General features: G+C 35.1%; 2 protein-coding genes across 2 annotated transcripts; both read left to right on the top strand.

Annotated features, from left to right (window-relative positions):
- Window positions 1-2362: 2362 nt before the first annotated feature.
- Window positions 2363-4952, top strand: LOC125203390 (zinc finger protein 607-like). The gene is made up of 2 exons (XM_048101723.1): window positions 2363-2495; window positions 3670-4952. Exon 2 carries the CDS (start codon window positions 4028-4030, stop codon window positions 4868-4870), a length of 843 nt encoding a protein of 280 aa, XP_047957680.1. The 5' UTR covers window positions 2363-2495; window positions 3670-4027; the 3' UTR covers window positions 4871-4952.
- A 2950-nt stretch (window positions 4953-7902) lies between these two features.
- Window positions 7903-10097, top strand: LOC125208080. The gene is made up of 2 exons (XM_048107634.1): window positions 7903-8692; window positions 8767-10097. The coding sequence occupies exons 1-2, from the start codon at window positions 7908-7910 to the stop codon at window positions 9947-9949; spliced, it is 1968 nt and encodes a 655-aa protein (XP_047963591.1). The 5' UTR covers window positions 7903-7907; the 3' UTR covers window positions 9950-10097.
- The last annotated feature ends 2582 nt before the right edge of the window (window positions 10098-12679 follow it).

The following is a 12679-nucleotide window of genomic DNA, read 5'->3' as shown; positions in this document are numbered from 1 at the left end:
AGAGAAAAGTAAAAGATATAAAGACAAAATGTAAGGACAGCTAAAGACAAACAACGACACAAAGAGAAAGACAAAAGACAAAGGCAAATACATAGAAATAAAAAAGGAGATTCTTGATTTGGAATTGAATTAAGTGGTGATTTTTATACATTCTTTCTCATATTGGAAATTTCGTATAATTCGCTCTTGAGCCTTCTACTGATTCAACATCACTTCAAATTATATATTTAATTATCTACTTATGTTAAATTCAGGACGTATTAATGCACATCATAATATGCCACGAGTTGTAAGCGCAATGGTAGCAGTAGAAATGCTAAAAATCTTAGACATGAATTCAAAGACAAAAGCAAAAGATAAAGAAAAACGACAAAGGGAAAAGCAAAAGATAGACATAGAAATAAAAATAAAGTAGATTTTTTTTTGATTAAATTAAGTTTTGATTGATTTATATTCCTTTCTCATATTGGAAGTTTTGTATGATTCTTCTATTCCAATTTATGTGAGGTGGTCACATATCAGAGCCTAAGTAAATTTAATGTCTATTAACTTGTGAGCTATATTGGGATTTTTCTGGAAGATAATATAACTTCATTCCTTGAGGCATTTCATCAAACATTAATGTGAGCACTAAATTTTGGAGGAATCGCGGAACATTTGAAACTTACTCATATCATAAAAATTCGGTAATGAATAAACGCAGTAATAAATAAAGAAAAGTAAAATATGAACTCCAACTTTTTCCACTTCTTACAACCATCACATTAGAAAAACATCGAAAACGACTTACATAAAAATCTTTCTGCAACTCTGCGTTGAATAAGCTTTGTAGCAGGAGTATTACTCCTCTGTCTGTCCGCGAATACCAATTCCACTTTTTTTTGGGTAAATTGAATGGAGTATAAACTTAAAGGTCGCGCTACGGTGGACTCGGACTCGAGACCTTTGGGATCATGATACCAATCCCATTTAAAATCGCCGAGTTCTACTTAAGTGAAAGTGAAATTTTCATCCGAAAATAAATTAAATACTCTCGCACCACTGAAAATATGTCACTTATTTACATTTTCGTCGGTCCCTAAAAATTTGTCACCTTTCACTTTTACCATTTTTTTGTAGTGAACCCCACATTCCTCTAACTCATTCTCACTCACATTTTATTATAAAACTAATACATTATATAAAATTAGGACTTGCACTAACTTTTTAAACTCATTTTCTATTACATTTCTTACAATCTGTACCGAGTCAAATGGTGACAAATAATAAGGAACGGAACGAATGCTCCTATTCCATTTTATTATAAATTTATAATTACTTCATTATCATATTTTCATAGCTCAGACCTTTCCTATATAATACTCCGTCTGTTCCTTAAATTTTGTTACATTCTTCCATTTCCATCCGTCCAACAAAATTTGTTACATTTCACTTTTTACCTTGGTTAGGTAGTTGATCTCATATTCGACTAACTCACTTCAACTCACATTTTATTTAAAATTGATATATAAAAGTAGGACTCACTCCCACTAACTTTTTCAACTCACTTTCCATTACATTTCTTAAAATTGGTGTCCAGTCAAAGTGTGACACAATTTAAGGGACGGAGGGAGTACTATATATGTATGTTCGTCTGGACACCTCCTCTCACACAAACACAAACAGAAGAAGTAAAAAGAAACACACACACACACACACAAAGCAATGAGTGAGATAGAAGAGAAGGTGGTGGAGAGAGAGATGATTGATCATTGGATCCACGAGCATCCACTAGCTCTGGTGAAAATTGTTGGATGGCATGGTTGTTATAGTTGTCGAAAAATTTTTAGAAGTGGAGAAAAAGGTTACGAATGTAGCCAGAAATGTGGGCATGATGTCCTTCTACATGAAGACTGTGCAGATGCGCGAAGGAAGATCAGCCACGCAACGCACCCTCAACACACACTCACTCAACAAATCAACATGAGGTTGAATCGAGGGCAGTGTTCAATCTGCCGATCTTCTGTTGATTTCATCTCCTACAGATGTACGACCGCAGAATGTGCGTTCCAGATGCATATCAGGTGCGCGCAGGGCAGCGACATGATGTATCCTGCAAAAGATGAGGAGGAGGAGGAGCAGAGTAGCAGCAGCATCATACGTCATCCGAGTCACTCCAAGCATCAACTCATGTTCCTGAAGAGAAGTTGTTCATTCAAGTGCGATGCTTGCGGCACCACAGGCGCCAAGGGGAGTTCCTATGCATGCACCACACCTGCATGTCAATATTGGATCCATCAGAGATGCGCTTCCTTGCCTCGCACCATTCAAAGGGAAGACCACCATCATTCCCTCTCTCTCTCTTTCCGTGTCCCGCTTCAATATCTCAAGTATAAATACCGTTGTGAAGTGTGCAGAAAATTTTTAATATCCAAACATTGGATTTATCATTGTGAGATTTGCAGCTATGCTTTCCATCTCACCTGCGCCTTCACCAAATCGCCACACACCACTAGGTATAATCAATATTACTTCTTGTCTCATCAATTATTCCATATCAAATATGTACTCCCTCTGTTCCACAGTAACGGAGGCGTTTCTTTTCGGCACGGAGATTAAGAAAAATTGTGTTAGGTGAGTTAAAGTAAAGGGAGAATAAAGTGGAAATTGAAAAAGGTAGAGAGATGAAGAGAGAAAAAAGTAAGAGAGAGTAAAGTAGGTGTGGAAAAATGTGTTGGATTTTACTAAAAAAATAGAAATGATTCTATTACTATGGAACGTACCAAAATGGCAAAATGACAATATTACTATGGAACGGAGGGAGTACTATCTAAGTTGGTTTATATTTGATGAAAGAAAATGTGAATTTTGGTCAAATTCTTGTCCACCCGCAGCTTTGAAAACCACTCCCTTCGTCCCACAATAAAAGTCCTATTTGGTGTGGACATGGCTTTAAGAAATGTAAAAAAAAGATGAATTGTAAAGAAAAGTAGATTCAATAAGTTAGTATAATGTTGATCCCACTCATATATAGTTTTATAACAAAATCTAAGTGAAATAAGTTAGTGAAAAATGTGAGACCTATTTACTGTTTATGGTAAAAGTGAAATAACATTCTTATTGTGTGACGGGCAAAAATGGCAATATAGGACTTTTATAGTAGGACGGAGGGATATATATATATTACTCTCTTTGTCCGCCATTAGGAGTCCCGTTGACTTTTCTACACTTATTTTATAAAAATGATAATAAATAGTTAAAATGAAGAAATGGTCTAATAAGAGAGGGAATAATCTTCTCTACATTATTCTCTCATTTACTTTATCATTTCTCCACTTTAACTATTTATTACTATTATTTTTGCAAAATGAGTGCAGAAAAGTCAACGGGACTCCTAATGGCATGTAGTAATTTTTACATTTTTCTCATGACATAAAAGAACATACTTATTTCTTATTTGTAATATGTTGTTGCTTTGGTGCACACATGTTTCAATTTATGACATAGTTTATTCATTTGCCAAGTGTGTTGAAAAATATGATAGAATTCGAAGATAGTGTTGTCCTCGATGAATTCGAAGATAGTGTGGTCCTTGTTTATTCATTCACCCAAATTATTCCCATGTCAAAGTTCATGGTTTTTACAACTGATCCTTAAAATTGAAATGGGTGTTTTTGTTGCTTTGAGAAGAGAAAAAGGGATTGTGGAGGTTCCAGTTAGTGATGTCGGAGAGGACCTAATTGGAGCCTTTGTACGGAGACAAGGAGGAGATACGCATACACATTCACTCATCCTTGATCATCAAGAAGATGTTGATTATGAGTTCCACAATCACAAACTCAGATTAGTCTCATCGTCGTCATCATCATTTCATGAAGAAAATGAAGAAGAAGACGATGATGATGATGAGGAAGACTACTCTTGTAGAAAATCGGAGTTAATATGTGATGGGTGCATTACTCCGATACATGTGAAACAAGCACCATCATCTTCTTCTTCGCCTTCGTCTTCTTCTTCTTCTTCAGGTAGTAAAGATTGATACTGCTACATGAGATGTAGCATCAGCTCATGCAAATACTATCTTCACTTGTCGTGCTTCCGCTTGTCAACTCAGCTCTCCTCTCTTCCTCTCCTCCACACAAATGAGAATGAGAATGATCACAGCCTTGTCCTTCAATCCGGTGACAAACTTAAACCATGGAAGTCGTCATACTGCAGGGTCTGCCATCAACATACGAATGGTTTGTTTTATGGCTGTACAGAATGCGATAAATTCAAAGTAGATATAAAGTGCGCTTCAATGCCGGACACCATATATCACGCAGCTCACCCGAATCATCTCCTCGACCTTCGTTCTGCACAAGATACAAATATGAGACATGGTTTCTTCAATTGTGATGCCTGTGGAGGCTTTATAAATGTTGGTAACAGCTACGAATGCAGCAGCTGTGATTTCGGCGTGCACTTTAGATGCGCAGTGCTGCCGGCATCAACCACTAGCCGTAGATGGGACAAGCACCACCCGCTGCTCTTGACTCACAACGCCACTCTAAACCGTCCCGGTGATTTTTACTGCAATCAATGCGAGCAAGAAATGCATCCCAAGCATTGGATGTATCACTGCCGCAGCTGCGATCATCCAAGATGCCTTCCAACTACATCCGGCTGTCATAGAAATATCAAACTGGGACAGGAATGTCATGTGAATGCAGAAACTCATCCACACCCTCTCACCTTTCAACTTCTCACTACAAAACGCCGCTGCGACGTTTGTGGTGGGGATAGGCATGATTCTCTTGGATTTTACTGTGCATCATGCATCTTCTTCATTTGTCTCTACGACTGCGGTAAAAAAATGATCGAAGATGGCAACATTGAGGCCGTGGATTGAAGAAAATGCTCAATTGTGGACTTGTGTTTTTGTCTTACCTTATTTGTTTGAGTGTGTTTTAAATTTAATGAAAGTTGTAGCTTGCTTCTTTTTTAAACTACAGTTACTTAACCTGTGATTATGTGTCATTGAACATCAATTCAAAACAAATATTTATTTTTTCAGAATCGGGACGTATTATTGTTCACCATAATATATCACCCTAGAAGTTATTAATATACTTTGTTTTACTAAACTAATGCTAGTAGTCTAGTATAACCCAATTTAATATTATAAAATATGAGCAATGATTGCTTATCCAATTCTCAGACTTTTCCTTGAAGTAAGATGGCAAAAAATCTATGAGCTAAATCCAATGCAATGTTGTATACTTGTCATAACTGTGAAAAAAGCAAAAGACAAAGACAAAACAAATTAAAGAAAAGAAATTAAAAAAGAAGATTATTTGATTGAATTAAGTAGGGATCGTTTTACATTCTTTTCTCGGGAATAGATCCACTGTTAGTAGAAAAATAAAAATAAAAACATAATAAAGGATAAACTAAAATTTATAAAATAAATACTAAAAATATAAATGAATAATTGAAATATAAAAACAAAAAATTATAGTAATAAAAATAATGGATTATACGTGAAGAAAAGAAGAAACATTCTTGTATGTAAACCTGTAGCAAATGTACCGTTTAAACACCAATAAGATTAATTTTTATGGACTAATGGAATATTAATATTTGAAAATTACTCCGTATTTGATTAAAATTCGGAAAGTGCATTAATTTAAACTACCGTTTAAACTCCAAATTGATGGATGTATATAACAAGAAACAAATTAAAAGAAAAAAATCAATCATAAAATTAAATCAAAGTAAAAACTCTTCTGTTTTCCTTTATTTCTTTTACTTTTGCTTTTTTTTCTCTTTTTTTTCTCTTTGGTCTTTTGCTTTTCCAATTTAAGTTAATTTTTTAACTCGTCTAATTTAACTTCATACGATAACTATTGATCTAAGGTTTGTGATAAAATAACAACAACTCTTAAAGTGAGACTGTGACACCACGTATGCAGCAATATTATACACGCTACACAGCAATAGTATAAACGCTAGGATATTGGCCGAGAAAAATTGTTGTCTAGCATATTGTATATTGTTGGCCGAGAAAATTTATCCATGCGTATTTTTTATGATTGTCACATGGCAGCTGATTATTCGTCCACGTGTACAAATAATTGGCTAGGAATAGTGGTATGGTATTACTTTAAGAGGTATTGTCATTTAAACGCACTCCATTGATCTAATACTGAAATATTGTAGTTTATTTTACCTCAATTTTTCGATAAGCACCAAACGGTATTTCATTGGTTAGTTTAATTATTTTGTCCTCAACAGCCTCTATATGATAGCTAAGGCCTAAGAAATCTATTAACTCTAATTAAACTAATAGTGTAACACTTATACGTTAATTTCCTTCATTAATATAACCCAAACTACTAGTGTAACACTGGAGTGCAAGTTACTAATATGATTATTTAATTTCCTTCATTATTATAAACCAATTTAATGTAAAATGTGATCAATTATGGTTTATCCAACTCTCACACTTTTTTTAGCAGAATCCAATAAATTCTTGTAATTGTCTTAAAATGTGTAAAAAACAAAAGACAGCGACAAAGACAAAGTAGAGAAAAAAAAATCTTAGAGCTGAATTCAAAGCCAAAAGCAAAAGATAAAGACAAACGACAAAGGGAAAAGCAAAAGACAAAGACGCAGAAATAAAATAAAAAAAGAAAAGGAGATTTTTGTCGATTGAATTAAGTTCTGATTGTTTTACATTCTATTCTCATATTGAAAGTTTTGTATGATTCTTCTATTCCAATTTATGTGAGCTGAGTGATTTCATGCCTTAAAGTGGTTAATGAAAATATATGAAAGTAAAAAAAGTAAAGTATATTGAATTTGATGTTGTCCTAGAGTAATAAGTTGTGAGCTATAGTGGTTTTTTTCTGAATAATAAAAATAATACTTCATTCGCTGAAGCACTTCATCAATTAATTTGTGAATACTAAAATTGTGGAGGAATCACGAAATGCATGAAACTTACTCATATTGTTCTGTCAAAAGCCCACCTCCCAAAGCCTATTGTAAGAGATGTTGTAACCACCTTATATTGTAATGATGTCAGTTACTTATTCTTTCCAACTTATTCACATGTTTAAAACATGAGGTTCATGTTAACCCAACAATTCTTTGTGTCTTTTTCTAGTATTAAAAAGAAACTGTCTCAATTATATAAAAAGTAATGATTTTTACCAGGCGAATTGTAGTGGTCTAAAGGCCATACAATTATTTAAGTAGAATTAGAGTAGTTTTCTTATAGTGAGTGTTTGAGGATACAAAGTAAAGTATATTAGTATGGGATGTACTAGTATAACAATTAATTTTAAGTTATAACGTATATCTAATCTGGTGTTGCTATGTGGCAAAAAAAATGCAATATTGTAAACACTAAAATGCAATATATATTTGTAGAAGCTATAAATGAATTTCAGCAGATTGCATTTTTGTTAAATTTCGGCAGATTGCATTTTTGTTATATGCAGATTGCATTTTTTATTGTTGAGTTTTACATTTTAAATATTGACTGTTTAGTTTGCATTTTATATATAGACGGATTGCATTTATATATGTGGAAATGCATATACAACTATATTGCATTTTTGTGTTTAAAATATTGAATGTTTTGTGCCACATGGCAGCACCAGATTGGATGTACGTCGTGACTCTAAATAAGGGGGCATCCTAGTGCACAGTAATCATACGAAGTTAAATTAGACGTTGGAAAAATACAATTACATAGGAAAAGCAAAAGACAAAAGAGAGAGAAGAAAAATAAAAAGAAGAGTTTTGCTACTTTGATATATACTTTGCGGAGATTAGAAGTTTTGTGCAATTCCATATTGAAAAGATAGTAAAAATAGTCTATATAAGTTTTGATATACAAACACAAGAAGTAAAAAGAAAATACACACACACATATAAGAATGAGTGAGAAAGTAGAAAATGAGATAGAAGAGAAGGAGGAGAGAGAGATGGTTGATCATTGGAACCACGAGCATCCACTTACTTTGGTGGAAGCTCGTGGAGAAGACGACTGTTCTGGTTGTCAAACGCCTTTTAGAAGAGGAGAGAAATGTTATGAATGTAGCCAGGCATGTGGGTATGATGTCCAACTAAATGAAGACTGTGCAGAGGCGCCGAGGAAGATCAGACATGCAATGCAACCTCAACACACACTGGCTCAACAATATACCCCTGAGAGATGGCAAGGCCGTTGTTGTATCTGCCAAGGCTATTTAGAACGCATCTCCTACAGATGTACGAGCGCAGAATGCACGTTTAAGGCGCATGTCAGGTGCGCGCAGGGAAGCGACATGATGTATGGAGCTGAAGATGGCGAGCGCAGCATCATACATCATCCGAGTCACCCCAACCATGAATTGAAGCTGTTCAGGAGAAGTTGTGCATTCAAGTGCGATGCTTGTGGCACAACACATGCCAAAGGGAGTTCCTACACATGCACTGCACCGGCGTGTCAGTATTGGATCCATGAGAAATGTGCTTCCTTGCCTCAGAATATCCAAAGGGAAGAACACAATCATTCCCTCTCTCTCTCTTTCCATGTGCCGCTTCAATATCTCAAATACAACTACCGTTGTGAAGTGTGCAGTAAAAGATTAATATCCAAATATTGGATATATCATTGTGAGCTTTGCAGCTATGCTGTCCATCTCACCTGCGCCTTCACCAAATCACCACACACCACTAGGTATAACTATGTCTTTCTTCATTATGTAAATCTAATTATATTATATTGTTGAAATGTGTGTTTTTTTAATGTAGAGAGAAAGAAATTATGGTGTTTCCAATAAATGATGTGGCTGTTGGAGAGGACCTAATTGGAGCTTTTCTAAGGAGACAAGGAGTTGATACACATGCAGTCATCCCTCATCAAGATGATGTTGATTATGAGTTCCACCATCACAAACTCAGATTAGTCTCCTCATCATCATCATCATTTCAAGAAGAAGTTTTGGAAGAAGAAAATAGTGATGATGATGATGAGGAGGAAGACTACTCTTGTAGAAAATCAGAGTTAATATGTGATGGGTGCATTACTCCGATACAAGCACCATCATCTTCTTCGTCTTCTTCTTCAGGTAGTAAAGATTGCTACTACATGAGATGTAGCATCAGCTCATGCAAATACTATCTTCACTTGGCGTGCTTCCAATTGCCAACTCAGATCTCCTCTCTTCCTCTCCTCCACAAACATGAGAATGGTCACAGCAGCCTTGTCCTTCGATCCGGTGACAATAAACCATGGGAGTGGAAATGTTGCAGAGTCTGCTATAAATATATGAATGGTCTGTTTTATGGTTGTACAAAATGTGATTACTTCAAAGTAGATATAAAGTGCGCTTCAATGCCGGACACCATATATCACGCAGCTCACCCGAATCATCTCCTCGGCCTTCGTTCTGCACAAGATACGAGTAGGAGACATGGTTTCATCAATTGTGATGCCTGTGGAGGCTTAATAAAATTTGGTAACAGCTACGAATGCAACAGCTGTGATTTCAGCGTGCACTTTGGATGTGCGGTGCTTCCGGCATCAACCACCAGCCGTAGATGGGACAAGCACCACCCACTGCTTCTGACGCACGACGCCACTCTAAACCATCCCGGTGAATTCTACTGCAATCAATGTGAAGATTCAATGAATCCAAAGAGTTGGATGTATCACTGCCGCGACTGCGATCTATCCTTCCATCCAGATTGCTTTGTAACTACATCCGGATGGCTTAGAAACATGAAGTTGGGGAAGGAATATGATGTGAATGCAGAAATCCATCCACACCGTCTCACCTATCAACTTCTCACCACAAAATACAGCTGCGACATTTGCCGTTACGATATGCATGGAAGCCAAGGATTTTACTGTGCATTATGCAACTTCTTCATTTGTTTCGAGCCCTGCGGTAGAAAAATGATCAAAGATGGCAACATTGAGGCCGTGGATTGAAAAAAACAGTTCAATGTACGTTTACCTTTTTTTAGTCTTGTGGACTTATGTTTTTGTGTTACCTTATTTGTTTGTGTGTGTTTTAAATTTAGTGAAGGTTGTAGCTTGCTTCTTTTTTAAATTACAATTGCTCAAATTTTTACTTCTCCATATGCTTTAAGATTAAGGCCATCTTTCTTAATTAGTTATGTGTTTCTTGGTAATCATTGAATATTAAATCAAACAAATACTATAACCTAATTTAATACTATTATAAAATATGAGCAATGATTGCTTATCCAATTCTCATACTTTTCCTAGAAGTAAGATGGCAAAAAACCTATGAGCTGAATCCTATGCAATGTTGTACTTGTCACAAACTGTGAGAAAAGCAAAAGACAAAGACAGACAAAGAAAAGAGAAATTAAAAAAGGAGATTCTTAATTTGATTGAACAAGTGGTGATTGTTTTACATTCCTTTCTCGGGAATGTTGTACTTAATCCTCCACTGCAGAGGACTTTCTTATATTGGAAGTTTTGTATGATTTATTTATGAATGCCTAATAAATTTCATGCCTAAGTGGTTAAGGGAATATTATTAAAACGATGTTGTTTGAGTCATAGCATGATAGAATGTTAAATGGGATACAAGAATGAAAATTTTGATAAAAAATTCACAAATCAATAGGCAATGCAAATATAGTGAGAGTAAAATATTCAGGGTTTGAGAGAGGGGTATGTGTTTGGAATTGAAGTTTAATTTCAAATTCATTCTTTGATATCAAAAAATGTTTGAACTTAAAATTGATTTAATTAAGATTGTAGCTTGTTTTTTTTCAAATGCAATTGCTCAAAATTTCACTCTTACATCTACTTGAGAAAAAGCAAAAGGGAAAGATAAAGAAGAAATGAGATTCTTTGAGTAAATGAAGTTGTGCTTGTTCAACATTATATTCTTTCCTCATATAGGAAGTGTGGTTGTTCCAATGAAGAGTGAAAACGTCATACATTCCAACAAATAATCAGAAATCAAACACATCTATGAAGAATATTTCTTTCTCAAGTTTATACCTTTTTTAAAATTACTTCATTCGTCCCACTTTACTTGACAAATTTTATGTTCCGCACATAAATTTTGTCGAGTAGGAAATCCCGAAAAGACTCGCGGGAAAATAATGTCCCATTCCAAAAGACCATGTTACCCTTAGCTAAATGTGAATGGATTGTTTTACTAGCCCCTAGCAAGATATTCCCCTACAACCTTATAAATACCACCCTCTTCTCCACATACTCATACACTAAAAACGCTCTCTACATTAGAGTTTTCTTTTTGAGAACCATTTCTTCTAAGTTTTTGAGCGTTTTGTTGTGACTAAGTATAGAGTCTCTACAGGGACGGCCATTCCGAACTTGTACGTCTTCACTAGTGCGCATACACCTATCTCGGGTTCACCTTCGGTCCGGTTACCGGAAGGTATTTTTTTTTCAATTTCCCCAAACTATATACTCCCTCCGTCCCGCTTTAGGAGTCCCGGTTGAGTCGGGCACATGTTTTAAGAAAAAAGTGTTAGATTATGTAATAAATAAATATTGTAGTGGATGTTGGGACCCACTTTTAATTAGTGTCCAATAAATAAATGTTATAGTGGATGTTGGGACCCACTTTTAACACTTTTTTATTAGTTGTAGTGGATGTTGGGACTCACTTTTAACACTTTGTAGACATTTTTTATTAATTTATCCCAACCGGGACTCCTAAAGCGGGACGGAGGGAGTAGTTTATTAAAACATATTCTAATCTTAGTTATAAGTAATTTTAGTTTTGATTATAAATGGTAAGTGTCGGAAAATTATGTAAATAATACTTCATCCATCCAATGCACACTTGCTACATGGGATTAAATAAAAGTTACTAGTATGTAGTGTGTTTTATGAGAAAATTAAGAAATGACTATGTTGTATTGTTGTTATGTTAGTTAATGACATGACATTGATAATGGTAAGTCATGTTGTGTGCTTTTTTTCTGAGAGAATACAAATTAAAGGGTACAATTTTAAATTAAAGTTAATTTTTAACAGATTATTGTATAATAAGTAGGATAGTTTAAATCAATCTCAAACTTCATTCGACCATAAGTTTCTTATTTCACACTCTTTTTTTGTATACCGTATTCAGATTAAAGATTTTATATAGTCATTAGGCCCAAAATAAGCTTGAATCGAACCTCTATAAAATTGTTTACTCATTATTCGATTTTCTTGTTCTATAAGTTGAGAATTTCAATTAGAAGTTTATTAATGTGTACGACAATAAGAAAGTTTAGCATTTTCTTTATATTTCTCTTTTACTTTACCAATTTAAAATTAAAATCTGTGTTCATGAGCTATTTTCCGTGGACGGAGGAACATAACATGCTAGAAAGGGTGCATTGATGTACATCCTTGTTCGTGAGCTATTTTCTTGTTGGGAATGTTTGATAGCTAGAAGGTAACAACACTATTTACATGTATTTCTACAGAACAAGAAGAAGACATAATGATGAGGGAGAATGATACGAGCAACCCGAGCCACCAGCTGGAGGCAATCGTCAAAGAAAAGGAGGAGAAGGAGGGGATAAAGAGAAAGATGGTTGAGCATGGTAGCCACGAGCATCCGCTTACTTTGGTGGAAAGTTGTAGAAGAGGTGCATGTAGAGGTTGTCACAGGCCTATTAGTAGTGGAGACCAAGTGTATGAATGCAGCAGGAAATG

The sequence above is a fragment of the Salvia hispanica genome, chromosome 2 (genome assembly GCF_023119035.1).
Source record: "Salvia hispanica cultivar TCC Black 2014 chromosome 2, UniMelb_Shisp_WGS_1.0, whole genome shotgun sequence".
In the NCBI taxonomy this organism is placed as follows: Eukaryota; Viridiplantae; Streptophyta; class Magnoliopsida; order Lamiales; family Lamiaceae; genus Salvia; species Salvia hispanica.
This window is presented reverse-complemented; position numbering and strand designations above follow the sequence as displayed.

What these genes read in the sequence shown, in the direction of transcription:
- LOC125208080 (XM_048107634.1), top strand. Translation starts at nt 7,908, where the DNA reads ATGAGTGAGAAAGTAGAAAATGAGATAGAAGAGAAGGAGGAGAGAGAG. An exon ending in AAATCACCACACACCACTAG is followed by an intron (nt 8,693 to 8,766) that starts GTATAACTATGT and finishes TTTTTAATGTAG; the next exon opens with AGAGAAAGAAATTATGGTGT.
- LOC125203390 (XM_048101723.1), top strand. Translation starts at nt 4,028, where the DNA reads ATGAGATGTAGCATCAGCTCATGCAAATACTATCTTCACTTGTCGTGC.